Here is a 27,900-nt window from a genome sequence, read left to right as displayed (position 1 = left end):
AGCAGATGTCGTAGGTGCCTGGCATTTGGCCAGGGTCAAACCATGACACCATATATGTTGACTTTTAGGCAGGATGTTCTTCCTGAATGAAATACCCAGCAGCAGGTAAGCAATATGTGAGAAGAGGAATAAATCTGGGTCTAGGAAGTCCCTCTCCAGGCTTAATGATTAACAGAACCCCCTGAGTTGGAAGGGACTCACAAGGATCACCAAGCCCAACTCTTAAGTGTTTCACTTTTCCCCAAAACAGCTACTACACCACAAAACGTTTTCTAACACTAGGGGATATTACCTCTTTATATTCAGAGCCTGATTATATGCATCATGAATTATATTATTTAAACAAGAAAATGTAAAAAAAAAAAAAGTGTCTTCCTTTTACTTGTATAGAGAAAGTAAGAAGAGCCTTCTTGTAGGTTCCAGGCACAAGCTCACCCCTAATATTTTAAGTCTGCTTCATAAAGCAAAGATGCTGCATTTAGATGCATGAAACATAAGCCTGAGAATATTTTTTAAATTTGCCTAAGCAATAACAGTTTCCTTAAGTTTAATTAATGAACAAACACAAGGCTGGTGAAAAAAGAAATCTCATTGCAAATTAAAATGTTCTGCTGGAGTCATAGACTATAGCTCCATTTGGCCTTTCCCACCCTGAGAACACACAAATTTTTACAGCTGACTAGACAATGTGGGCTAGTTAAGCAGGCTGCATAAATTTAAAGAGATGTGTGCTTCTGTAAGAAATACATATATTACATGACTGTCGCTGTTCCTATCTGTCCGAACTATCCAACTGCTTTTACACTATACTACTATTACTCTCATGGCTGTATCACATGCTATACATGAAGCACATGCAAAGTTATTGCATTTGTATCAACCTGAGTATCTTCTGTGTAGTACAGGTCACCAAAACAGCCTCATTGAAAAGTAACATTTATGTTTTATAAAGACTTCTGGATGACTGTTTACTATATGAAAAAGTGCTTTTTAAAAATCAAAACCAAACCAAACCACCAAAACCAATGCACTATGTTCTATACAAGTCCTAAAGTCCTAGGGGTTTTCGCAAAGCTCAGTTTTGTATTTTTCCAAAGGATAGGCAAAGTAAATGATGAGGAAGTGGGACATTTTCTTCTACACCAGTGAACAGCAAAGAGAAAGCTGGACAGATCTAACCAAAATTCAGTTATTTAACAAAAAATAAAGTCCAAGAAGTCTGTAGTAAGGTAACAAGCTGTAGACATCTTATTAGTAAATTCAAGATTCTTAAGGTTTTACTGGAATGCGGGGTTTGAAATCACAAGCGATGGTTGTTCAGTTCCACTCCTGATTCCTTCACAAAAGTCATCTTTCATCAAGCAAGACAAGAGGCCACACAGCACAAGTTTCTGTCTTCTCTGAGTACTGGGATTTTTACTTTGGTACACAGTTCCTGTGTTCACAGGACTTTTTTTTCATTCTGGAATACTAAAGAGTTCACAAAAATCTTGCAGCAGGTGAAAAGATCAATAAATCTCAGGAATGGCTTTAGGTTCTCTGAAGATAAGGGCCAGGGCACTGACCTCTGTGAAAGAAGGACTGGGAATGGGGGCCCTCTGGATGGAGACAGCAGATGCCTGGCTCTGGTGTTGGCTACTTCTCTGCCTGGACAGCATTAAGGGAGACTGCAGCTGATATTTTACTACTCAATCATCCCCACAAGGAGATACATGCTAATCAGGACTTCACACAAGATTAATTTCTGCTGTTATCTTACACTATACCAGGTAGAGAGAACTTCCACTGTACTAACAAGTATGGTGACACAAAAAGTTGGCAGATCACCGGAGAATAGGCTGCAAATAGCTCAAAATAATTCACGGCTTTACATTTACTTGGCTTTTACATAAGCATTTCACTGCAAGCAAATTAAAGTGTACAAAATTACTCCTATTAAAAGGTATAAAAAGGGAAGTATAAAAACCTTGTAAATACATTTCAACTAACAGATATATAATAACAATGGAAGTTTACAAAGCTTGTAACGTAACTGCTAGAGGCATTTCAATTTAATAGAATTTATATATAACACAAGAATGTATTTAATAGAAGAAAAATGCCAGAGTTAGAGTGAAAAGGAAAAGCATTAGGTCACTACAGAACATATTAAAATAATCATTGTGCTTTTACTTAGATATTTTTCTGCACACATACAAGTGATAACACTATCTCTAAAGCTCTTGCTGAAGTTCTATATGCAAGTACATACAGTTTTATACTAAACAAAGTGTGAAGATTATTTTCAAATGTTAACATTTCTAATTATTAGTGGATGTTGCATACCATTATGATTTCTAGATATATGTCAAACAAAACACTGGAACAGATTTTTTTCCTTGGAAAAGTAATTTCTGAGATTACTGAATCATACATCTAAATTTCATGCAATTAGTAAACTACCTTACAATTTGAAATTAGAAACACACTGAATTAGAAACACATAAGTATCACATGAAATAAGGAAACACTGCATATTGTATTTGGTAAGATTTCATTTTTCCTTGATATAGTCTTCTTCTCTTTCAGTGGAAAAAAAATCTCCATCCAAAGCTGTATAATATTTAGCACTAAAGGCTCCATCCATCAATAACATTTTCAAGATTATGGTATCAATGTTTAGCTGAGCAGCCTGTCAGAACTGTCTCTGAGTACTTATTTACCATGCACCTGTATGCCCTAAAACAATCATAGACAGTGGTAGTAAAAGAATCACTGAAGAGCAGAGAAAAATAAAAAATGGAGGTATCAGAAAATATGGAGGGGAGAAGGCACCCAAAATTAAAACCAAAAAGCCCAAGAGACAGTTAGTAACGGAATGTACTGGGCTTGCATGGCAGGTTTTGGTAGTGCAGGGGCTACAGCAGTGACTTCTGTGAGAAGCTACCAGAATCTTCCTCCATGTCCAGCAGAGCCAATGCCAGACAGCTCCAAGATGGACCCACTGCTGGCCAGGCAGAGCTAAACAGGAATGATAGTAACACCTCTGTGATAACATATTTAAGAAGGAAAAAACAAGTTATAGCACAGTTGTAATTGCAGCCACAGAAGAGCAGAGAACATGTGAGAGGAACAGCTCTGCAGACACCAAGGTCAGTGCAGAAGGAGGGGCAGGAGGTGCTCCAGGCACCAGAGCTGAGATTCCCTTGCAGCCCATGGTGCAGCCCATGGTGAGGCAGCTGTGCCCCTGCAGCCCATGGAGAACCATAGGAATGCAGAGATCCACCTGCAGCTCTTGCCAGAGCAGGTGGATGCCTGCTAGGAGGCTGTGACCCTGTGGGAGGCCTGTGCTGGAGCAGGGTCCTGGCAGGGACCTGCAGACCTGTGGAGAGAGAAGCCCATGCTGGAGCAGGTTTGCTAGTGGGACTTGTGACCCTGTGGGGAACCCACACTGGAGCAGCCTGTCCTTGAAGGACTGCTGTAGTGGAGAGCTGTTACCTGTGGGATGGACTCCTGTTGGAGAAGTTCATGGTGAACTATCTCCTGTAGGAGAACCCCAGGCTGGAGCAGGGAAGGACTCCTGTCCCTGAGCAGTGGCAGAAACAACCTGTGATGAACTGACCATAACCCCCATTCCCATCTCCCTGCACCACTGGGGGAGCAGGTAGAGTTGAGATGGAGGGAAGGGTGGAGGGAAGGTGTTTTAAAGTGTTTTTACTTCTCATTATCCTGATATGATTTTTATAGTAGCAAATTCAAATAATATCCTCAATTTGAGTCTGTTTTCCCTGTGACAGTATTTGGTGAGTGATCTCTCCTGGTCCTTGTCTTAACCTATGAACTCTTAGTTATATTTTCTCCCCCCTGTCCAGCTGCAGAGGGGAGTGAGAGAGTGGCTTTGGTGGGTGTCTGGAACCCAGCCAGGGTCAGGCCACTATATGGAGGTAATGCAAGATTTCCATTGGCAAGTGCTACAAAGGAGAAAGATGCCAAGAAAATCTGGCATTTTTTCTCAGCAGGAGAAAAGCTGGCAAAAAAGACAAAATAAATATGGATTCTGAGATGAAAGTGGAAGAGCTCTATCACTGGTTTATTACTTTAAGTCTTCCTACTTATCCTAAGGCTATGTATTTTTATTTCTTAAGGAGCTGTAACAAATTAATTTCTCTCCTCTACGGTGTTCACCTATATAGTAAATAAAGTACTGAACAAAGAATCGATCATTTCTCTGGCAGAAGAACGAGAAGGATAGACATTGTGTTCTTTTCAGTAAAAATGCCACAGTTCAGTTAAGGTATTTAACTGCCATGTAAAAGCTACTATAATATTCATTCCCCTTTCTGGGCTCACATAAAAAGAGACAGGCTCCTCCAAACAGAAAGTTTGATCCCCGACAGACTTTATTATCATCACTTACGGTAATATCACTAGGTGCCTCACTCTTCTAATTATACAAGCAGTTTAGTATTCTCATATGCTTCAGTGAAGAGGTGGAAAAAAAATCAGATCTGTGCACTAATGTGTTGTACTGCAGCAGTTCAGGGTATGAAGTGTTACAGACCTGCAGAGCAGCCCTACAGCCTGCAGCAGTTGCTGCCTCTATGTGCTGATCTATCAGCCCTGTCTCAGCATCAACCACATTACTATAAGCATGTTTTCGCTCATGTCTCTATATGTTTGGGCTTCCGCAGCAGAATCTTTACTATTTTATATAGCTTGTGATATGAGAAGTGCCTTGATCTGAGCGTTCAGTAGTCAGATTCTCTGAGGAATGACTCTTAATAAACGTGCACCTTAATTCTGCTACCTTGTCTAAAAGTTAATGAAGAACTGATCTAAATTTTTCCGTTAGAAACTAAGGTTTTTAGTACACTGAATGAAGGCTAGAAAAGAATATGTGCCATACTTAAGCGCTTCCTCTAGAAAGGTAGCTGAATAACTAGAGATACAGCTCCTATATTTATTAATAGCCACTTTCCATAAAGTTTCACAGCAAATAGGTGTTTTATCAATGAAATGTTGCACGCCTCTATCATTTTTGGAAATTTATCTTACATGTTGTTTCACAATGGGAATTACAAAGCATTCTATATGTAAAAAGACGTGCAGTATACATTATCATTTTTTAACTCATCTTCAGATGGACAGTGACCAAAAAATTGGATAGAGCTCTTTTTTTGTCCAGACTGACAAATGATGTGTCCATTTTTAAGTACTCAAGAAATGCTGATATACTACTCATGTTGAATGCATACCTAAATGTAAACAGAATAGAATGGTTTTGTGAACATACTGCAAACCTAAGCCATCCAGACAAGAAAGTATCTAAGTTGACTTTAAGACGGAAGCATGGAAGGAATTAAGCTTATCATGCATTAAAGATGCATCTTTTTTATTTAACGTGTGTTAGGCTCTCCTTGAGGTGTGGCAACCATTAGAGTTCCATTGCATTTCAGATTTTTGCATCTAGCTAAGCTATTACTCAAGCTACCAAAACAAATGTTTTATCTTATATCTGGCATCATGATAGTGCAATGGCTATTCGCCAGTGAGATGAAAATTAACAAAGTAGCTTTAATTTTGTGGTTAGCTGTGCAAGGATGCTGTAACACTGATCCAGTTCAGTGTTACACTCACACTGTGGTCCTGTTCCAAAACCACTACCCCCACAACACCCACTGAGAGTAACGTACTAAGAATGGCAGAACTTGTTTCTATAAGTCAGGACTTTAGGTCACATGGCACTTTTCATCCTGTTCTACATACCTTAAAGTTGGACTTGTCAGAAAATTAGCTTATGTTGTATTCTCTCAATGTTCCTAACATTTATGATTTCAGCTTTTAAATAATCCTTTTTTAAAAAAGCAACTTTTATTCATGCCCATTCAGTTAGATTGGTGAAAAATTGGTTTCATCAGCCTAACAAAATAAAAATAGTTGCATAAAACTGTTTCTGTGTTCTCTCCTATTCTCTCCACAGCAAGATGCAGGGAGTTTGTCGGGTGAGAGACTATAAGTAAGTCCTTTCCAAACATCATCCATGCACCCAGAAACAAAGAGCTTTGAGAAAGTAAAGTCACCCAGTTCTTATGGAATAATACAGAAGCTGGCAGAACAGGTATGAATTCACACAAAATTTCACCTGTCATCAGACCAGTTACACCAAGACAGGAGGCTCAAAGCTATTGTTTAAAGTATCTGCATCAAGAAAAGAAGTGTCAGATGCTTGGCAGTGTCCCGCAGTTCAGTGAAGGACTCTTCCCCATGTTCCCCACAACACCCCTACAGAGTTGGGTGCTCAGCTAACTGCAAACTAGCAGACTCAGTTGCGTCAGTACAGCTGTGCTGGTTATACCAGCCCAGAGAATGAGCAAATTCTAATTTCAGGAAAGGAGTCCAGGATTTGCAACCCTATTAACTGGATAAAGCCAAAGTGCAGCTGTTGGAAAGGATTTTCTTTCTGTCAGGAGAGACTGCCTATTTGCCCTAATGCCTCCTCCTCACCTGCACACGGCTGAGGCAGCTAGGAAATGGAATTGCTGGTACAGAGATGCAGCAGCTTTGTTCAATCATAACAAGCTGCTCAAAGCAACTGGGGATCCTTGGAATGCACTTCAGATTGCCTGTACTGCATTTTGGCTAGATTACAGCAATACACTTGTGTACACTGGTATTTCTGTATTTTGCTATATAGCAATATAAATTTTTTTCAGCCCTCCACAGATCGCTGGAAAGAAAGAGTGTGAGTGAGGCTGATGCACGGCCTGGGCAACACACAGCTTGTAATATTGAACAATCCTGAGCCTACAGCAAAGGCAGGAGCTTCCCTTCTTGCTACAAAGTACAGAAGGCTCTGATGGAGTATGCCCTGTTAGTGATTTGAACTCTACTTATCAGCCAATTTCCACTTGCAGGGAAGTGGAAGGAAATGGAAGGAAATATGGAAGGAAAATAGCATGGAACTAACAAAATTATTTAGCAAAAGTACTGCAAATGGGAGATTGATGAAAGATGATTTTCAAAGCTTCCATGGCACAGCTTACAGCTGTACTGAGGGTTGTTCAGTACTTTCAAACTGCTACCTGTAAACTTTGCCAAGGGCAGTAATCAAAGGCGAAGGATATGAGATAAAAAAATTTCCCCAGTGGAGACTGAATGGAGACAGCCTACTGGAAGCTATATCAATATGTCACTGTTAAGCCCACAAGTTGCCATAAACTACAACTACTGCTATAAAAAAAGAATAACAATGAAATTAAATCATGAGGTAGGCCTGATTCTGACTTTCAACATGAGACAGCAGCATTTTTTGTACGTCATACAAAATACTTGCAGAAAGCTGTGCAAGAAAAAAGAAGACATGGTTAACACCACACACAATTTTCTTTTACTGTCTTCATTTTCCTTGTCTACTCAGCCGCACTAAGTGAGAAACAAGCTTTCTACTCTGTTTTCACAGTGTCCCAGGGTATTTAAACACCAAGGTAATTTGAATACAGAATTCCTATTCTTAGAATTCCTGTTCTTACAAAAGGCTTTCCTCTTACCCTGCTCCCTATTTTATTTTCAATTTGAAAATTTTAAATACTGCATTGAAACAAGTCTTGTTAGAAAGAGTAACTTGGGCTCTCACAACAAGAGGATGAGCCAGGATCACCTTCTCACACCTAATATTCAATAAGTGTGTTGTCTGTCAGTGTATATTTGGGTCTTAATGTGAAGGACAGCAACATATCGCTGTGGTTCAATACCAACAGATTCATAGGCAATAGCAAAGCAGTGAAGGTTAGAATTTTGCATGCAAACAACTATACAACTGATAACCAAAATGAAAATACCATGTGATCAGAAATATCCCAAGATCTACAAACCTATTTAATTTCCTGCTTTAATATGTGATGAGCTAAGATCCAGAACCACAAAGCACTTCCACACACAGACCCAGCTATCTTCTGCTTCTCTCCTTCATCCAGCCCTGTACTGACTTTACCCTGCTGCTCCAGGAAGATTTAACAGCAAAAGCTTAGGTCTTGATTATGTTTATTACGAAACAAGGAGGTGAAATTAGTCAAGCAGTGTCAGATTTCCAGAGTGTTGGGTGTCTGGTCAAGTGAGGCAGCAATTATAACAGTGCTGGCTTTTGTGCTGGGAAGAGGTTGTTGGTGCTGTTCTCTATTTCTTTTCCTTTGCCATCAGTGCCTGTCACTATGACAACAGGAAGCCTGTAACACAGCTGCAAGGGAGGAGAAAGGGGGAGCATGCTCCAGCTATCGAAGCATGCTGTCCACCCAGATAGGGGTGAAGTGACTCAGCCAGTAGGGAGCAAAAAGAGAAGAATGATGTGCAGTAGGGAAAGAGGACAAAATAGAAGACCACAGTGCTTTTTCTTTCTCTGAGACTCATCTATAAGAGGATACGATGCTCAACAGAAATAACTGTCATCACTGTAATTTGAAATAAAAAGCAAGAAAAAAAAAAGAGATAAAGGCCCTAATTCCCTCTCCTCCTACTACACATACTATCACCTGACTACAGAACCCACTTTAATCAAACTACTTTCAGACTTAGGGACATGTAACAAGAAGAGATTCAGTTTGAGAAACCAGTGTAGCACACAGGAATAAGAAAAGCTGAAGGTCAAAGAACTACCACAGAAAGTGAAGGTAATGACCAGAGCCAACATGTCTCATTAAACATGCACTTGTTGGTGAATTCTTACTCTGCTTAAGCACACATCTGTCCTCTGGGATCCAGCCCAGCATTCCCTTTACTTTGTTAAAATGTAAAGTCATAAACTAGGTGTGTTGGGTTTGCATGGCCAGGTATTTGGTGGTAGCGGAGGTGCTACAGTGGTGGCTTTTGTGAGAAGCTGTCAGAAGCTTCCTCAGTGCCCAGCAGAGCCAATCCCTGCTAGCACCAAAGACGGATGTGCCTCTGGCCAAGGCTGGGCTAATCAGAAATGGTGGCAACACCTCTGTGATAACACAGCTAAGAAGAAATCAAAACAAAAAAGTGGTGGCACAGGTGTAATTGCAGTCAGAGAAGAGTGGGGTGAGAACATGTGAGAACAGCTTTGCAGACACCAAGGTCAGTGGAGGAGGAGGAGGTGCTCCAGGCACCAGAGCTGAGATTCCCCTGCAGCCCATGGTGAAGACCATGGTGAAGCAGCTGTGCCCCTGCAGCCCATGAAGGGCCATGGGGAGGCAGAGATCCACCCACAGCCTGGGGAGGAGCCCCATGCCAGAGCAGGTGGGTGCCTGGAGGAGGCTGTAACCCCATGGGAGACCCACAGAGAGAGGGGTCCTGCTCCCATGCTGGAACAGCCTGCCCTTGGAGAACCGCACCTCATGGAAGAGTGACCCACACTGCAGCAGTCTGTGGAGGACTGTTGACTGTGGGATGGACTCACACTGGAGAAGTTTGCGAACTTCATGTCTCTAATTAGCTCCTGTTTTGCCTGTGACTGTATTTGGTGAGTGATCTCTACCTGTCCTTGTCTCAACCCATGAACCCTTTGTTAAATTTTCTCTTCCCTGTCCAGCTGCAGAGGGGAGTGAGTGAGTGGCTTTAGTGGGTGTCTGGTATCCAGCCAGCATCAATCCACTACACTAGGATTAGGGGTATATTGTTTTCTAGACTACAGAAACATATAGGAATGAGAGATTATTTGAAAGGTAAATTTTTGTTATTGAAATACTTGAGGCTTTTTCAAGAAACATGCAGAAACTAATAGGGCATCTAAACATGTATGCATGTATGTTACTTACAGTTATAAAAATATAAATCAAGGATTTTTAATAAACCTTTACCATGCAGCCATGGCTAAAGTAAAGCATTACCAGTGTATCATATCACATTACCAGTGTCTCACCGTGTATTCTTTTTTTCCTTAATACATTTTCAGCATTTACATACTTTCCTAACGCCACACACAAATTTGAACTATATATCTGGGGCAGAATTCTTTGCCATCTGGCTTCCAAAGCCATTTTCCAGAGGGGTTTTGGGGAATTGCTTTTTTTTGGGGGGGAGGGGAGGGGCAGTGGGAATTGTTTTGTTTTATTGTGTGTTTGTTTTGATGGGGTGTCTGCCAGCGTCTTAATGTTAGAAACACTACAGACTTTTAAAAAAAATTAAGCCAGATTTAACAAATTATTAAATACTTTATCTGAACTCTGAAAATAAAAATGATTATTTAATCTTATTCAATTTCAGAAAGAAAACGGTGGTGATTTTATCTATTACGGAATGTCATTGCATCTATCAACAAATACAAGGTCTGCCAAGAGCATATTGAAGGAAAAGACATCTCAAGAACAGAATCCTTCAGCTGTAGCTGTCCTACATCTCTATTTGTTTGTGGCATCTTTCACTGTAACTGATTCCAAAATGTCAAGTACACTTACACTGAAGAAGAAACAGGCTGTAGAAAAGAAAGTTCTTAAACCTCACAGACAGCTTTCCTTCCAAGTTATTGATTAATCTATAAACACCAAAACATTTTGAAAAAGCTTATAGTAACAGCATCAACAGAGGTGTCATTGTTGCTACAGCTTGCTCTCTGATGATGGCATACACATGAGAATTCCTGAAACTGTTGATGGCTCAGAAAAATCTGCCCTTCACAAACTGGGAGTAATACATTAATTTCTGCAAGGACAAAGCTAAACTATAGAATGTTATCACTTATAGTTTTATCACACACAAATAATTGTTTTAATACTAAACAGTGATGTCCAAGCTGGTAGAGAACTAAAATCAGAACACCCAAAATTAACTGGGGGAATTAATCCATTAAAAAAACCCAAAAAACTTAGCCTAACTATTAAAAATACAAAAAAAGCCCAAAGTACCTTATAATCACCACTTCTTTCTAGCTGAATTATCAAAACATTTAAAAATGTCAGTTTTTAAAGTAGTATTTTTTTCACAAATAAGTTTTCCATCTGCAAGTCCATGTCACCCTAACTAGAAAAGGAAAGACACATGCTAATAAATCTAAGAAAAGGAAAAGAGAACCAAACCTCAAAGCAAGAGTTACAGAAGTAGCTGAAAGCAGAATAGTAAAACTTTCTTTTTCAGCAAGTTGTAAAAAAATCTACACATCTGTATATCAATCACATTCACTTACTGATGCTATGATTATGAAATATGATTTGGTGCATCTGTGTTGCAAAAGACTGACTATTATACTAAGTTAAGAGCTGTAATCTAGCATCTTTCATTATTCAGGCATATTTAACGAAGTATTAAATTAGATAGGATTTTTGTTCATAAGAATCCTTTAATGGGTTTGTTATTCTATTTTAAAAAATGAACAGAACTACAAAGAATTTTATAATTTTTAGTTTGCAAATGCAGACTCCTTACTCTGAAACCTCTGCAATTCCCTCAATTTGTCTTGTTATGAGCCTTGGATATTCTCACAGAAGTTGCCATAAGACTCTGGACAGTGAATGCAGGAGCAGCTGACAGAAGGCACTATAAGATAACCTGATTCACAGGAGGTTTTTTCACAGCTTTTTCTCTCAGATATAAGATTCAGAAAAGCAATTGCAAGTATCGCAAGCTTCTTTGTTTTCAAGAGAAGTTGAGTTTATTTCATTATGAGTTCTTTCCCGAACTCTTATTTAAAATAGGTAATAGCAGTCATTAAGTACTGTTAAACATTTTAATTTACAGTTAAGAAGCACTACATAAAAAATACTCATTGCAGTATCACTGAGATAACTGTATACATGAACAAACTGATGTGGAATTAGAAGCAGAAGGATTTTAAAGAAATATTTCTTGTAAATTTTTTCTACTGTCACACCCTATTAATTTGAAAATGTACTTAGAACATTGATACAGTATTAGTTTCAAGGGTAAGGAAATACAAATACTACATGCAGTAGTGGAGTTAATATTCTTAAAAATATGCTGTGGAAAGGGTGATATTTAAAGGAGCTACAAAAATGACTTGAGGATTGAAGCAAATAACTTAGAGCAATACACATGTAAACCAGTTTTAATCAAAAAGATTATGGTGACCTTGATTACTGTGCTTCTTTGTGGGAAGAAAATACTGCTTAATGGAAGAAGGCAGAAAAAAGAAATTTTCATTTCTTTTTTTATTAAATAGAGTGAGACCAATTAACTGTTAGCACTACAAAGTAGTGGAGGCTCTGTGACATCTTTGAAATGTGGATAGCTTTTTTTTATTTAGTTTGGTTTCTTTTAAATGCAAAGTGCTAAGCTCGATATGGGGTAAGACCTCTCTAACAGGTAGAGAAGATTAAATTACACGCTCTAATGATTCTTCTGGTTTGAAGGCTACAAAAAGATTCATCATGGTGGAGTTTCACAACTGGTGCCACCAGCGAATAAAGTTTGCTGCTGACCTTAGCTGCTTACAATACATTGTTCCCTCGGTGTGCTGAGTATATATAAGTTCTGGAATGCATCAAATTCCCAACCACTTGTCAGGAACAAAGTAGTCAACATATGACTCATAGTAGCATCTCCTTAAAAACAAACATAAGCTTAAGCACCATTAAGTCTTCCTGAAATGGCCACCTTTACCTTTAAGTGAATGAAGACACTAAAAATAGGTAAGAGAATACCTGAATCTTTTCCCCCCCCTTTTTGTTCAGAAGCTATTCTGGACAACATTAATTTCATCCTGACAGTATCAACCATAATGGAACTAGCAGTTTAAACAACAAAAATAATGGACAAACCGAAACATATTTTAGAGCTGACAAGAAATTATTTTATAATTTTAATTAACTTCAACTTTAAAACAATTTCTCAAAAACAGTTGATGTCAAAATACAGATTTTAGTGACTGAATATTTCATTCTTCCACAGATTAATTTAACACAATGTCAGCCACGGCACATTTATTCTTCTTGACAATCTTGTTACATTAATTCAGATACACTCATATTAGGTTTTCTTAATTTATTGAGAGGACATAGCAAATCCCAGTGATATATAATTAAAGAATTTAAATCCTAAAACAGAGTAATATTATTTTCATGAGACAAGTTTGATAAACAATTAAATTAATTTTTGAGTCAGATTTCTTTTTGTTGAATTTCCACATCATTCATTTCCCTTAGCTCTGGGCCAAAAGGCTAGAAAAGGATAGCACAGGAACCTTTTCTTAGCCAGCACATAAACGACATGCTCAATTTTTTTAGAAAACACAGTGGAAGATTACCTGTTACCATTTAAAATGTATCATATAGATAGTATCAGAATTAAAACAATGCATACACCATATCTCAACTTCACCTTATGGAGCTAATCCTTTGGGAATACCTGGGACAATTCTAAACAAAATGGATTTATTTTATATACATAAAATATGCATACTTACAGTCATGCATGCACCCTCTTTCTTCTTCAGTGTCAAAGATTCTCATTAAAGATTTCCTTTTACCCTTCAGAAAAGATCTAAATAGGGGATATAAAACTAAATCTAGGTGAGCAAACTGAGTAATTCATGGTGTGATTGTATAAGCTGTTCCTTTTATATTTTATGAACATTGCCTGAAATCACAGACTTCATTCTGCAACAGATTTTAAGTGTATGCCTAAACGACACATACGAGTGAAGTTAACCACATACCTCAACCTTGCAAGATTAGCAAGATCTCCAATTCTGCAATCCATATTTAGACAAAATAAATAATAAGGGTCTAAACTGCAGCAAGAAAGATTAAAGCGCAGAAAAACACTAGAATAAGTGAAAAAGGGAATGTAAGAAAAATCTCCCTATAAGGAGGTTTTAAAAAAATAATTAGGCAAATACCAGGGAAGAATCACATCTATAGTCAAAACTACCTTGCAAGGAGAATCACAGATTAAAAACCTTCACTTCCAACTTATTTTCTCTTGATTCCATGAAAAAGTGCAAAGCCAAATAACAAACCAATCCAAAAATAAGTCTCCCAATATTCCAGATCCTTTGTTAACTGTTGAAAAAGTGGCTAAAACCCAAAACTTACTCTTCCTGAGCAGTGAAACTGAGATCAGCTAACAGAATTCTCCATCCAACAGTCAATACTGTCACTAAGCAACATCAGAACTCTACTTACTGCTACCATGGCTGAGTACATTTGCTTTGAAACACTAAAGAAAAATATTAAATCTAAAAAATGAGCAAGTGAAGCCATTGTTCAATATTCTATCCACTGTAAAACCAGGCAGGTATTTATGACTCTAAAAAGAGACACTATAACTCAATCTTAAGTTCTGTTCTGCTTAACTGCTTTGCAATATATCAACATCTAATATGCACCACACATAATCTGATTTATTCATAGATTTTAAACAGCAGCTGAGTAAATTTGCCACAAAAGTTCCACACTATTGCTTTAATAAGGATACATCTTGGTTGCAGCAGTGTTCAGACTGTATTCTAGTGTTTTATTTAAAAGCAGCAAAAGTCCCTCTATAAAACTGAATTTACCTATGAAGTATTATGAGAATTCATTTAGCCTTATCAGCAAAACACAGAAGAGGAAGAAGCACCCCACTAATATCTGAAAAGAAAGTACATGAACTAGTGAACAGAAATTATATGGCACGGAAAGAGAGAAAAGGTGCTTCAAGATCAGAATAAGCAGATTGAATCTGAAATGCTGGGAAAGAGAAACCCAGTGAACTGTCCTAAGACAGTTGTGCAACTAAAAAAAGTTAAGGGTAGTCTACAAACAGCTTCTGGATTCCAAATATGTATCCTAACAAAAAAAAGCATAACTTAGAAGCTCTAAATTAGACCATCTTTCCATTCATAATCCAAAAACTATCAAGATCTACTCTTATGTTACTCTGATAATGTTGCTTCTTTGTCACTCAGAAATGGTCTTTAAACCATTGCATACCAAGGAAGAACATTCTTGATGTGCCATCAGTCACACTGTATTTTGCTTCAGTCCCTTAAGCTAATTTGATAGCTTTACTTGTATTCAGATTCTGAATGGAGTTCATAACAGGCTGTAGACCCGATTTCCAAGCTGAAAATTCACCCCTGTGGGTACTGTTTGCAAAGGCAAGCAGCATTTCCCTTTCTGTATCTGCAAGTCATATCTCAGGTTTTCCTTACATTTAAGGCAGTTTCCAGGATGAAACTGATACTGTAGTTTAATAACCACTTTTATCAGGTGTTTTGCTTCAGCTGCCTCACCTGGTTATCTTCTTTGCGGTAGAACGTCCCTAGCAACAAATAACACACATCCACAGGATGTACAGGACAAACATACATCCACAGGAACACATTAATTAATTAATTAATTTGTCTTGTCTAGGCTTAAGATTTCCTTCTAAAGACAGGCAGAATGAATTGAATTTTGGCAACCTCATTCAGAAAACTGTATTTAGCTGAGATCAACTTAGAACCCACTTTACAGATTCCGTGCTTTTTCTCGTTTCGTAGACAACATTAAATATTGTTTCTGAAGTTATATGGTCACAGTTTCTCAACAGAAAGCCTCTCAATGCTAAAGGATTGATACCTCCCCCCTATCAACTCCAATGACGAATTTCTGCTCTGAAAGAGGCCAGTTTGAAAGGTTGTTAAGCCTCTACCCAATTCCTGAGAACATCAAGAGTAAGACTTAGTAAAACAGCTTTATCTAACATTTATCCTTAAAAATTACTCTAAGCAGGCATAATATGAACATACATGTCACTTGAGTGGGATGAGCTAAAGACTTTGCCCTCAGTTAGATTCCACATAACTTCAGCAAGGTCCGTGGCACTGCATGGCTATAACCAAATGTTGCATCTAGTCTAGAAACCCAAAATGATGGAAATGAACCCATAGGGATGTACATCCTCATTTTGCTTATGTTGCAAAACAGTGACACCCACTGGCAGCAACAGTTTAAATACTTAATTGTTGCAGTCTGAATCTACCTGATAAGAACTGCTAAGAAGTTTCCGTTGAGAAAAATTAATCACAGTAACAACCATACAAACTTACCTGTTGAGTCAGCACCACTGCCTGAGTTTTCAGAAACTGCATTACTAAGAGCATCTGGAGTAACTGCAACATAACCCTCAGGAGGAAGATCCACTGTGTAAATTCTTCTTGGAGACATAACTGTATCATCACTACCTACAAAACAGAAAATCCGAAGTATCGGGCTCAATATTGGTCTCATTACAGATTTTCTCAAATGTTTTCACAACTACAGCAGTAAGTGATCTTGAAAATCCTTACAGAGGGTCAGGTGTGGAACACTGAAATTATCCTATGACCAACAGAACTGCACCAAATTTCGTAGAGCTACAAATGAACAAATACTCCATGGACTAGTGCTTTCCACCAGAAGCATTTTTTTCCATTGTATCAGGCAAATCTTCTGCACTATCTTTAGAAGAAGCTTCCACTTATAGTGATATTTTAAGAGAGGCTCTAAATGTTTTTCCCCATGCAGCATGAGCAGACACTATTTCTTTAAGAACTGTTCCACAAAAGATGGATGGATGGATGGATAGATACAAGCTTATTATGAAGCGACAGAAACAACAGAAAAAGAATCACAAAACTGTGGCTTGCCCATTTGCAGACTTTTTAACCACAACCTATGCTTCTCTGAAGGGTGCAAAGATAAAGGGTGTTTGAAAGTCACACTTGACTAAGGCTCAGCAGTGCCTGCCCAAGAGGACTTGCCTCCTCATCCTGCTCTGCTTTCTGGGACAGGAGGGGAAGTGCCAAGGGCCAGCTTTCCAACTATTTCACTGTATAGGAAACTACTCGTAGTGACGGCAGCAGTCTGTTTCTGAAGGACTTCTTTCCCTTTGAAAGGTAATTAAAAATGCATGCAAGAGCAGCACTAGAAACTTCTCATTTGTTCACCAGACAAGAAGTGACAGAGACACATCTCTGCTCCACTTACATGAAACCAGACTGTATTTCTGCACAAAGTAGTGACAACAAAAGAGGTCAACCACAGTGAGAAAAAAGCCTTTCCAGAAAGCCAGGATGTCAGGGTGTCTCCAGATGTTGCAACACAGTTTTAGATGGGTCAGTGTGGGATTTTTTTAGTTTTGGTTTGTTGGGCTTTTTTGGTTGCGCTTGTTGTTGCTTTGTTGGGTTTTTTAACACTCAGACAGCTCCACAAGTCAGCAGAGACACAGCACTAGCCTTCCCTTCTTGGGAGCAATCTGCCCCTTTAAAACAGAGACAGAGCTGTGAAAATGATAGACAATAAAAACATCTTTGAAAGGTGGACATAACCAACTTGCTTACACCATAAACTTGCTAGAAGATCCCAGGTGTAGTTTTGTTACCGAGGTGTAGTTTTGTGCAGCTACAGTTGGACTTATTCCTAAGTATTTAACATGCAGTTGTGTCTGATAGATCCCTAACAACAATTACTTCCATATTTCTAATATGCAATTTACCTATGCACTGACATTTCTCAGACAGCCAGCTTCAAAGACAATAAAGTACATTTCTGAACGTTCAAAGTACTTCTGAAAACACCACAATAATTTTCATCATCATGAGGGAATAAATTTGTTTTGAAAACACATTAGAATATTATTGTTTTTTTTTCTTGAACAAGCCAGAAAATTTCTAACTGATATTGATGATACTTTAAGGGATAATAAAGGGAAAGAAATAAATAATACAAAAAGATGAAGAGCAACTAGGTGATTTGGAAAAAAATTAATTAAAAATTAACATGGAATAATTCTTCAAATGATCCTTTCCATGTAGATGATGCCAAATCATTGAACTGGCAGTATTTGCATTGACTTTTTCCCCTCATCCAGGCTGATTAATGATGAAGTGCTAATTAGTGACAGTTTTAAATTACAAGGATGTATAAATGTTTGAGTTACTCCCTTTTGAAGGATTTCAAGTTTCCCCTTTTTTCCATTTTTATTTAGGTTTTGTAAAATAAACATTAGGAATACATTAAACCTAATTTACAACAGTCGTCAAAAACTCAAATCTTTCAATCGTAAAGGCAGTAACTATATTGGGATAATAACCTCCCAGGCAAAATAGTTACACATAACAGAATTTGAGGGACCATCTGTAACATACAGTCCAACTAAAAAGAACAGTAACAACTCTTACTATGGAAATTAATGATTACCCAACTATTTTTAAAAATTTTACCTGTTTAAATGGGGGTCTCCAAATTACATATTTATTCACACCAGATGCATCTTTAAGAAGTTTGCAAGCTCATAAATCTAGCATTAGTCCTTGCTAATCCTTTGCAAGTGTGTCAAACCATACTGTTACCATATCTACACCTGGATTTTTGCCACGTGGGGCCAAAGTCTCCTCGGGCCAAGAAGAGATGGGATGGTAATAAAGTCAAATATTGCTGCAAAGCAAATGGCTGAGCTTATAAAACTGTGACACAAAGAGGGTTTTCTGATTAACTAAAGTAATCAGATACAAGAGATAATTAAGAATGCTCTCCTTTTACTAGCTAAAAGTCATAAATCACATTTCTGAAATTTTATTTTAAGGAATTTTCTGTGTGGTGTTACAGTAGATATGACATGGACAAAAATAAGGCTTGAATGAGGTCTGTCATATCCCTTAAAAATTTTGTATTAAAGTATTATTTCACTTATTATGTAAGCTAGCATATGACCCTGTTATAGTATAGCTATTCCTCAGTTTTATTGCATACAAGTGAGACTACAACCCCAAAATTTTGACAATTTCCAAGGCATATATACATCTCGTTATCTGTACACAATATCTTTCTCCTTCACTTTCACTGACTAGCAAGACAAGCATCTATAAAGCCAGGACACACAAATCCTGGGCAAGAGTCATCTCCTCTAAAAAACTTTCATAAACTGAAGAGTACCAAAGGTGGTATCAGTGACTGTATGCACCTTGAGATTCCTCCTGAACTGTGGTACTGAAAAATAAATACTTTTCCACTTGATCAATGTGAAGACATCAAAATGTCCTTCAATAGTATTAACAAATCCAGTGAACCTGAATACCCACTTGTTCCCCAACGTATACTCATTTTTGTTCAGATAAAATCCAAGTTCCTGAACAACAAGCTGTTACAGTCTGCCATGATAAGGTTCATTAAAGTAACCTCAGGGACATGTGCTATAGTATGTACAAACAACCTCAGTTCACAGGCTGACTTAACATAGGCTTGTTTTCTAGTCTCAAGTCAACACACACACACACACACTAGAATGCTTTCCACAAAGACAGAAGCTTTTACTTCAAGTAGTCTTCTGTGCAATCGGAAAGTACAATCCTTCTCCTTGAAGTGTGGAATTCCTCCTTGACCAGAGACTTCAGCAGGATTCTTTCCCTCAATACTAGAGAAGTCATACTGGGTGGAAAATAAAAAAAAAAAAAAAAAAAGAACAGACTCTACCAGTCTACCAGTCACTACAGACTATCTGTCACTTCTGGTCGTCTGCTTTACTCAATGATAACCAGTGCACACCACCACACAACAGTGGAAATGGCTGTGCTTCCTTGCTGGGTGACTGGAATAGTTGATGAATTATTTCTGTAGAAATTCACTACTGCAGGCAGAAACCTGCCTTTCAAAATTATGGAGAGCTACTATAGTTTACTATTACAGTCTAATTGTTTTAGCTTGTTGTGGGACCTCATTATCCTTACTTTACTGGAATAAGCAAGGGGAGTCACTCAAGCCACTTCATGGCAGAACAAGAGATATATATTGATTCCAAAGATTCTCTATCTTTTTTTAAATTAAAAAAAAAAAAAAGTTTTCTGAATGACTTTGGATATCCAATTATCTCAAATACATTGTTACTACTGTAATATATTTTATTAGCACCAATACTTGATAATAAAATGCTGAAAAAGTTTTTTCTTCTGCAAAGCTCAGAATTTTTTAACTTTGAAATTCTGAAGAGGCTTGCCATTTTTATGGAAGGACAAATTTCCCTGTTTGCCAAGTAAAATGTCAAACTTTATAGGTCTATTCAAAACTGCAGAATTACATACATTATAACAATAAAGTGATAAAAGAAAAAAAATCTTATAGTAAACAGATACATGCTGTCCTCTGGCTCAGAAAATCCTTAAGCAGCAACTGTTGGAGAACATTGTAGGGAAGCAGCACAATAAACTTATTTAATTCCAATCCTCTTTTTTTATAATACTAATGGTCACAACATATAAATGCAGACAGCAGTACTGAATTTTTTGATTGACCTTAATTTCTGATACTTTATTCAGTTACATTTACAAAAAAAAAAAAAAAAAAAAAGTCCACTAGTCTTTGATGTTCAAGCAAAGCCTGCTTTCACTTCATTCCCAGAGTAATTTTTTAAGAATCCTAGCCTTATTACAGAAGGCTGCTCCCGGTTTTTAGGGTGTACACCATTTGTACCTGGTAGCATGTCGAAATTCAAGAACAGTTCATGACAAAATCCCTTCTGACACTTCACATCCCCAGAAGTGCTTCACTTCACTGAAAAGAGGATATTAGACTAGAGCACTGAAAGAAGACACCAAAATGAGAAAATCCTCAGAAGTACTTCCTCATCATGGTGATTTCCTTCAGTTTAATGAAAACCAAAAACTTTGAAAGGAAATTGAGGTCAATGAAGACATACCCATTTTGCAAGTCCTAGGGCTGGGATGGGAAATTCATAAAAAACAAGGAACAAGAGTGCTCACATTTATTTCTGTCACTACCTCCCACATGTACACTAACTCTCAGATGTACTTTTTTTTTAGACATGTAGAATGTTATAGCTCATTTTATTGGAGACAGCACTTACCATTATAACTCAGCTTCAGTTTTGCTACATTAGGAGTGGCAGACATTTTTGGTCAGAGAGAAAAAACTGATAAAAAAAGTACAAATCCTTCTTTCTCTTGCTCTCATTCATTATGTGGGGAAGATATTCTTGCTTTTTACCTATGAACCATTAAAATATCTACATTCTCTCAGAAAAAGTAATGAAAACTAATCACAATGCAAAGTGAGAGTAAAGCATGGAAAAACCACTGATTGAGGAAACCAAGAAACAGAACACTTTTCAGAGGCGGATCTGACTACAGGTAGAAGGCAGAATTAAATTTTTGCTGTTTTCTGTATTCTGAAAGTTGAATATAGGATGTAATGATGAAACAAACTATGCAGCTATATGGTGTATGTGCCCATATATGCCCTGGTATATGCAATATTTTGATTAGATGTCTAAGAATTCTAGCTGTATAAACAGGAACATAAAGCTATCTTAACGTTATGCTAGTACACAACTCAATTATTTCTCCTGCTGCAGATCTTATTTGTTCAACATGCTTCTCAAAAGCCAAATATATCTCTGTCAATCAATCCTTAAAAAAAAAAAGCAACAACATTGAATACGAAAGGCCATGTCTAAGTTGCAATTACTTAATTATCCTCACTGATTAAGTGATTGTCATTACTGGAACTTACCTGAAACAAGACCAGAAAATAAACAGATGTGCTCATCAGAGTAAAAGCAAACAAAACTTAAGGTTTTAAAGCTTTTGCCTCCCTAAACTCACATTTTCTATTACATAACTGAAGTTATTGGCGACAGTCCTTTTTCATTTGCGTAAAAAGTAATGCAAAGCACAAAAAATTATGGGAAATTATTTGCTCAAAACTTACTTCAGTACCAAGCCCACATTACAAACGTTTCCACTTTTCAAATACTTGTTAAAGGGCAGAGTTGATAGGAAAGACAAGTAGAAAGCCTGTGTAAGAGCAGAAAACATGATATTTCACTCTGAATAGCTATGATTTTAACAATAACAGCTTAAGTAAAAAAATCCCCAGTGTAAATTGAAGCAAGAGTGGTGTCTCACACAACCCGTTTTGTTGTCAGTGCATTGAAAATTCTTTCAAACAGAGAGTCAAGGCAGACAGTGGGAACACTAACACACAACTATTATGCTGCAGTTCAACTCAATTTAGTACCACCAGCCATTCCCTAGCTGAAATAAGGCCACTTTATCAAGTTCTTAAACAAGTCATTTTTCCACTTACTTTACCAAGATAATTAGTTTTCCGGCAGCTGACTAGTTTAGGCTTAGAGCTTGTGTACACTTACGAGCTAAAGCTGGCATTTTCTACTCAAAGCAGCTCATCATACTGTCAGATGAGCTACTCATTAAATTGCTTTGGGGTCTCACAGAGGCCAGCACCTCTCCAAACAACAGCTAAGCTGTTTGAAATAAGCACATAGAAGAGAAGAATGAGTTAATGTATATACATAAGAACAGTGGAGAAAGAAAGGAATTGGCCAGCCAGCAGTAAACAACCCCTCGAAAACCCACAAAAACATTGCTAGAGGAGCTGGAGACTGAACAACAGAACTGTTTCTGACACAAACAGAAGTTACAGATATTATATATGCAGCCCACTCAGTCTGAACAGAGACAGGGGGTGTTTTATTTGCTTGTGGAGTTTGGGCTGCTTGGGTTTTTTAGGTTGGGGTTTGGCATTTTTTTCCCTTCTCCCCTAAACCCCAGATTTTTACATTCCCCTAAGGCATATAAAACTGGCTGGGCACCATTTTTACCACAGCCACCAGGGGCTGGTATCTTCACCCAAATACTCTACTCCTGGATACATCTGTCCCATTTGCACAGTATAATGGCACTGTAATATACCATGTAAAGAGAACTTTTATACCCTTAAGAGAAGACTATAAGTGTGTGACAGCACTTTATTGTATAACAATTATAATCTCCGTTGCTCTTTAGCTTATTCACAATAAACAGTTTTTCAAAGTAATTAACTAAAGTGAGGCTGAATTGTTTAACAAGTCTTTAAAGTTGTTTATTGCATTGAGTACTGCTAGAATTTAATTTCTCAACCATATGCACTTCATCAATTTGATCAACTAAAAGGCAGGGCTGTTCATGCATATTTTTAGACAAGTTTTGTCTTCAAGGCATTTCTGTCAGTAACTTAAGTTTTCGACAGTAGAATGGCTGCAGGAAGACAGGATTACTATGAAGGAGGACACAGTGCTGGTGTCTTCGTGATGATTTAAACACAGTACACTGTCAGCATCAATAACTCCAACGGAACAAGTAAGAAGGAGAACACAAAATAATCACACAGCTGTATTCAATTTTGACATGAATTCCTCATACAGTATAACAATGCTGGGATATGTCACATTTGACAAGACATTCACATTTTTATTTAATGAATATGGAGTAAATTGCATTTTGTCCATTTATATAGCATAACACAGATTCCAGCTTTTTTAGAAAGCTAAAACCTATTAGGAGTAACAGCTTAGTGTCACTCCCCATTATTTCTTTCTTAAATAAATGAAGGAGAAGAAAAGATCAAATCAGTTGTCTCCACAAGATCCAAAACTCTGGCCAGGCTCTCTGCATTTCAAATTCCTTGTTCAGAATTAGGGAAAATGCAAAAATCAGAAGTGGCACAGCACACTTTATACCGACAAACTGAACACTATGCATTTCCCTTGGACACAATTACCCTTCTTCGGCAACTCTGAAATTTACATTTTTATAAGGAAGATGCGAAATACTGATCAGTAAATCCCAAGTCTTAAAAAATAGTTAAAATTCTGACCAAGAAAAATGTCAGAGACTAGGGAGGCCATTTCCTCTAACTAGGAAAGGTTGAGGGAGCTGGGCCTGTTCAGCCTTGAGAAGAGATGAGTGAGATGGCTACAGGTATCTGAAGGGAGGTGTCAGAGGATGTTTCCAGGCTCTTCTTGGTGGTGCCAAGCAATAGGATAAGAGGCAGTGGGCAGGAACTGATGCACAGGAAGTTCCACCTGAACGTGAGGAAGAACTTCTTTACTGTGTGGGTGACTGAGCACTGGAACAGATTTTACAACCTCTCTGGGCAATCCTGTGCAATGCACTCTAGGATGACCCTGCTTGAGCAGGGAGGTTGGACTAGATGACCCACTGTGGTCCCTTCCAACCTGATTCTGTGAAAAACCCAATTCTACAATTAGCAAATCTCCAGTTAAAAGTGTGCAAGTCTCTTTTGAATATATACTATAAAGCTATTAAAATAATTTGGGAGGTTCTAAAAATATCAATAATATGCAATGAAATTACAGAACTGCAGACTTCACAAGAAAAATTTTCCATTCTATTAATCCTTTTTCCTAGTAGATCTTGCCCTAACAAGGGTCAAAACCAAACAAAAACAATTATCAGGACAAAATTTAGCCAAAGCCCATATCCAAGTGAGCAATTTGTATTTTGAAATGCACAGTCTTTTGCCAGACACTATTTTTTTCTGTGATACAGCAAGTTTTAAAGCATTTTTAATACAACATTTTCAAGCATATTCACAAAATATGCTTAGTTTAGGGAAAATGTTCTATTATTTCGAGGAGTTTTCAACTTTCCATTTGCTGTCTTTTAATGCTTTGCCTGCCATAAGACTCAGGTTTATTATGTCTGTGTAACTAAAATGGTTTAAGGTAATAAAGATGTTAATCTAGACCCCCTTCAATTTTATGCTGAAGAAAGAAAAAGCTCTTTCATTACATCTTTTGAAATGAAGAACTATAGTTCTTGCAACGGATGGATCAAGTTCCTCAAGAGGAGAAACATTTAGAAAGTCTTATCGAACTGTCCTGGGGGATAGGAATCCCTACTTTGGTTAAATTCATTTTCTCACTGAGTATTTTGGTAAAAGAGGGGGGAAAAGTCTGATTCAGGACAAGTATAATCCAGAGGGAAGGTATATCTTACTATCTATGCCCTAGAACAGAAATTTTGCGCACAGGCAAGTGCTTTGTTTTGGTTTGTTATTTATTTGGTTTTTGGTTTTGTGGTTTTGGTTTTTTTTTTGGGGGGGGGTGTTGTGTGTGGTTTTTGTTTTGGTTTGTTAGTTTAAAAAAAAAAAATCTTTTTCAAGAGAAAAATATTTTACTAATCCCCTTCTTTGGAGTCCAGAAAAAGCATGACATCTCCACGTTTTCTCCATCCCTAACAGATCTACCACCTTCCTGAAGAAAATGCAAATACCCTTCAGAAGGCCTCCCTATAGTCACAAAAGACAGTGTCCCTCAGAATTTGTCTTTCATCTCTAGTTATTCTGGCTCTTATAGTAAGCTTTGGTTCCAGAACTAGGTGAGGAGCTTTATGGGATAACCCTTTCTGATACTAAATTATTAATTATCCAGAATTAAATGAGAACCAATCATTAACATAGGCCGTGATGTTCCATCTCATTAAGCACCTCAACTTCCACTTGGTCTCAAAAAAGGCATGTGAATGCAAATATTTACAGGATATAAAAGTATGATCTTAAAAGCCTGCATCTGGAAGCACAATACAGACATGTCCATAAAATTTAAAGGCAATGCTGCAAACTGCATTCCAATAAAGATCCCAATCCCACAGGGAGAAGATGGTGGTGGTTTAGCTCAGACAAACTGGTAATGGTATTTTCACAATCTGAGAATAACTGTTAAAGGCAAATAGGACACTGTGATGAGTTTTATAGTAAAACCTGTTATTTAATGCTAGAAAATACTTTAGACTAAGTGAGTTTTTTAGAGAAATCCTAAGCTTTTTATTGATACTAGATAATTTTTAATAGTATTTTGTAGGATTGAAATAATCACTTTCAACATAGGAATGAGTTAATATTTACAAAAAAAACCCCCCTCATTTTCCATTGTTGCTTTCAATTAATCATCTTTGTCTACTGCTACTTAAATAATCAGCTGTCTTGTAGTTATGCCCATAATCTTTGGTCTGTAAGTAAGAAGTGACTTAAAACAGTTTATGATCAAAAAATTCAATCAATGCTTTTATGTTTTTCCTTCATCAAGGCTACAGAGATTATAGCTAAAACCTCCTAGCCTATCTCTAAACATGTACTTTCAGCGTCCAGTGCTATAAAATCGCAACATGCAAGTGCTAGAGCTCCTTAAATTTAAATAAATTCACAACCAGAACAGAATAGTTGTCTGTTGCTTTCCCAGATAGGTAATTGATTTATCTTTTTTTTGTCCTATAAGCCTTTCTTCAAGGCTTCTTTAAGTACTTATATGTTAAACTTGAATCAAGGCAGAACCCTTTCTGTACTATTGTAGCATTTACATGCCTCCAACAGAAAACAAACTTAGTAATAGTTTACTGTTAATTTCAAAAACAGCCTTGTTGCTCTGATGTGAAAATCCTAAATACAGATCTGTTCTCTTTACTCCGTGTTTCCTATCCCATAAGCTATATTTTATCTGTGTTAGGATTCTAAATAAAAATATTTTCTTTCATTACCTTGAAGAACATTGCATTAGGAATCAGGTATAAACAAATCAGAGGAGTTATAAATCACAAGGTCAAATAAATTCTGTCCTTCACCTCCCATTTCAGTCGGAGTTTTGCCAGGCCCTAGTTTATATGGAATGGTATAGATTCACTACAAATGAAGGCAGTTTTAGCTTAAGGAATTACTCCATAGTTGTGCATATTTAGCACACCATCATAGGGCAAATAAATACCCTGTTATCAATTTTGAAAGGACAATTAGTTCCCAATGCTATCACGTATCCTTTTACAGAGCAAGTTTAATGCTTTATCAACCTTCTGAAAATATGCCTTTCATTACTGACTGCACAAAAGAAGTACCGGAAGTACTAATCTAGAAAACGGAGTATAAAACAAATAGAATTACAGAAGTTGAAATTTCCATGCAATCTTCTGTTACAGTAATGGTGTGCTGGTTTTGGTTGGGGTAGAGTCAATTTTCTTCCCAGTGGCTGGTATGTGGCTGTGTTTTGGATTTGTACTGAACACACAGTTGATAACATAAAGATGTTTCTGTTACTGCTGAGCAGGGCTTACACAGGGCCAAGGCCTTTCCCGCTTTTTGTGCTGCCACCTTGGTGAGGAACTTGGGGGTGAGTGGAAGGCTGGAAGAAGACATAGCTGGGACAGGTGACCCAAATTGACCAGAGGGATATTCCAGCCCAACTGATGCACACACTCACTCACTTACAGACTTTACATAATGGCTTGACCTCAGACCTGCCTTGACACTATTAATTTGTCCAGTGTCACTGGACTGTTGATTGAACCTGGTTACTGTTAACAGACATGTTCTGCTCTTCTTTGTCAGGCACTGTGGGCCTGTTTCCACAGTGATGACACAGCTCCTGTGCTTGCTTTGTCCCAGCTGATCTTCCCTAACCTTCTCTTTGCTGCTCCCAGACACATCTGAGCTCAGCCAGGCATCTGCTACACTTGCTTCTTTTTATGCATGTCAAAATAAGCCATTCTTGTGCTTTGAGAGGCTATTCTTGAAGATGAACCAGGTCTTCAGAGCTCTTTTGTAATTCAGACCAATCCTCCAATTAATCCTACCAAGCAGATCCCTGAACAAGACAAACATCTGTTAATTATGTAGCACAGGGCTCCAACCCTGCTACTCATTCTGCTCATTTCTTTCCAGACTTTACTCCCCTGCCCCAGACCACATCCACTATCAGTTCCTCCTTGTGTGCAAGTAAGAAGCCTAGCTGAGCATCTCCCCTACAGAAAGCTTTTTACACTATTGGGAAACACACCTTTCTATTTCAAGTCAGTGTAACAGCCTTCTAGTTATGGCAAAATTTGGTTTTAGATGAATAAAAAGCAATTCACATTCTATACTTGGGCACAGTGCCTTTTACCCACAGGTAATACCACAGCTACCTGATTTTTCAGCTCCATCTTTTGGCACACCATTCACATTCTACAACCTATTTGAAAAAAGGACTTTTACTTACCTTTTCAAATACTTATGTGCCATGTTCATTGCATAAACACACACAAAATAATGCACTTTCACAAGGTACTAACATAGTCTCTGAATTAATATTTGCCTTCTGTTGGATTTGTGTTCCCCAAGGGGCTTCTGTTGCAACATGAGGAAGGGATCATCTATTCCCACCAATCTTTGT

General features: G+C 37.7%; 1 protein-coding gene across 3 annotated transcripts in view; it reads right to left on the bottom strand.

Moving 5' to 3' along the window:
• ERICH1 (glutamate rich 1) overlaps positions 1 to 27,900 on the bottom strand; it is an 88,984-nt gene that overhangs the window by 46,874 nt on the left and 14,210 nt on the right. For all 3 annotated transcript variants that reach the window (XR_014851084.1, XR_014851085.1, XM_085056721.1), the window contains exon 3: positions 15,956 to 16,090. Coding sequence is in view for 1 of the 3 variants with exons in the window: in XM_085056721.1 (XP_084912847.1) it covers positions 15,956 to 16,090 (135 nt within the window). In the remaining 2 variants the exon portion in view is untranslated. The remainder of the gene's footprint in view (positions 1 to 15,955; positions 16,091 to 27,900) is intronic.

This window comes from Lichenostomus cassidix, chromosome 3, assembly GCF_008360975.1.
Source record: "Lichenostomus cassidix isolate B80296 chromosome 3, HeHo_3.0, whole genome shotgun sequence".
NCBI classification, from domain to species: domain Eukaryota; kingdom Metazoa; phylum Chordata; class Aves; order Passeriformes; family Meliphagidae; genus Lichenostomus; species Lichenostomus cassidix.
This window is presented reverse-complemented; position numbering and strand designations above follow the sequence as displayed.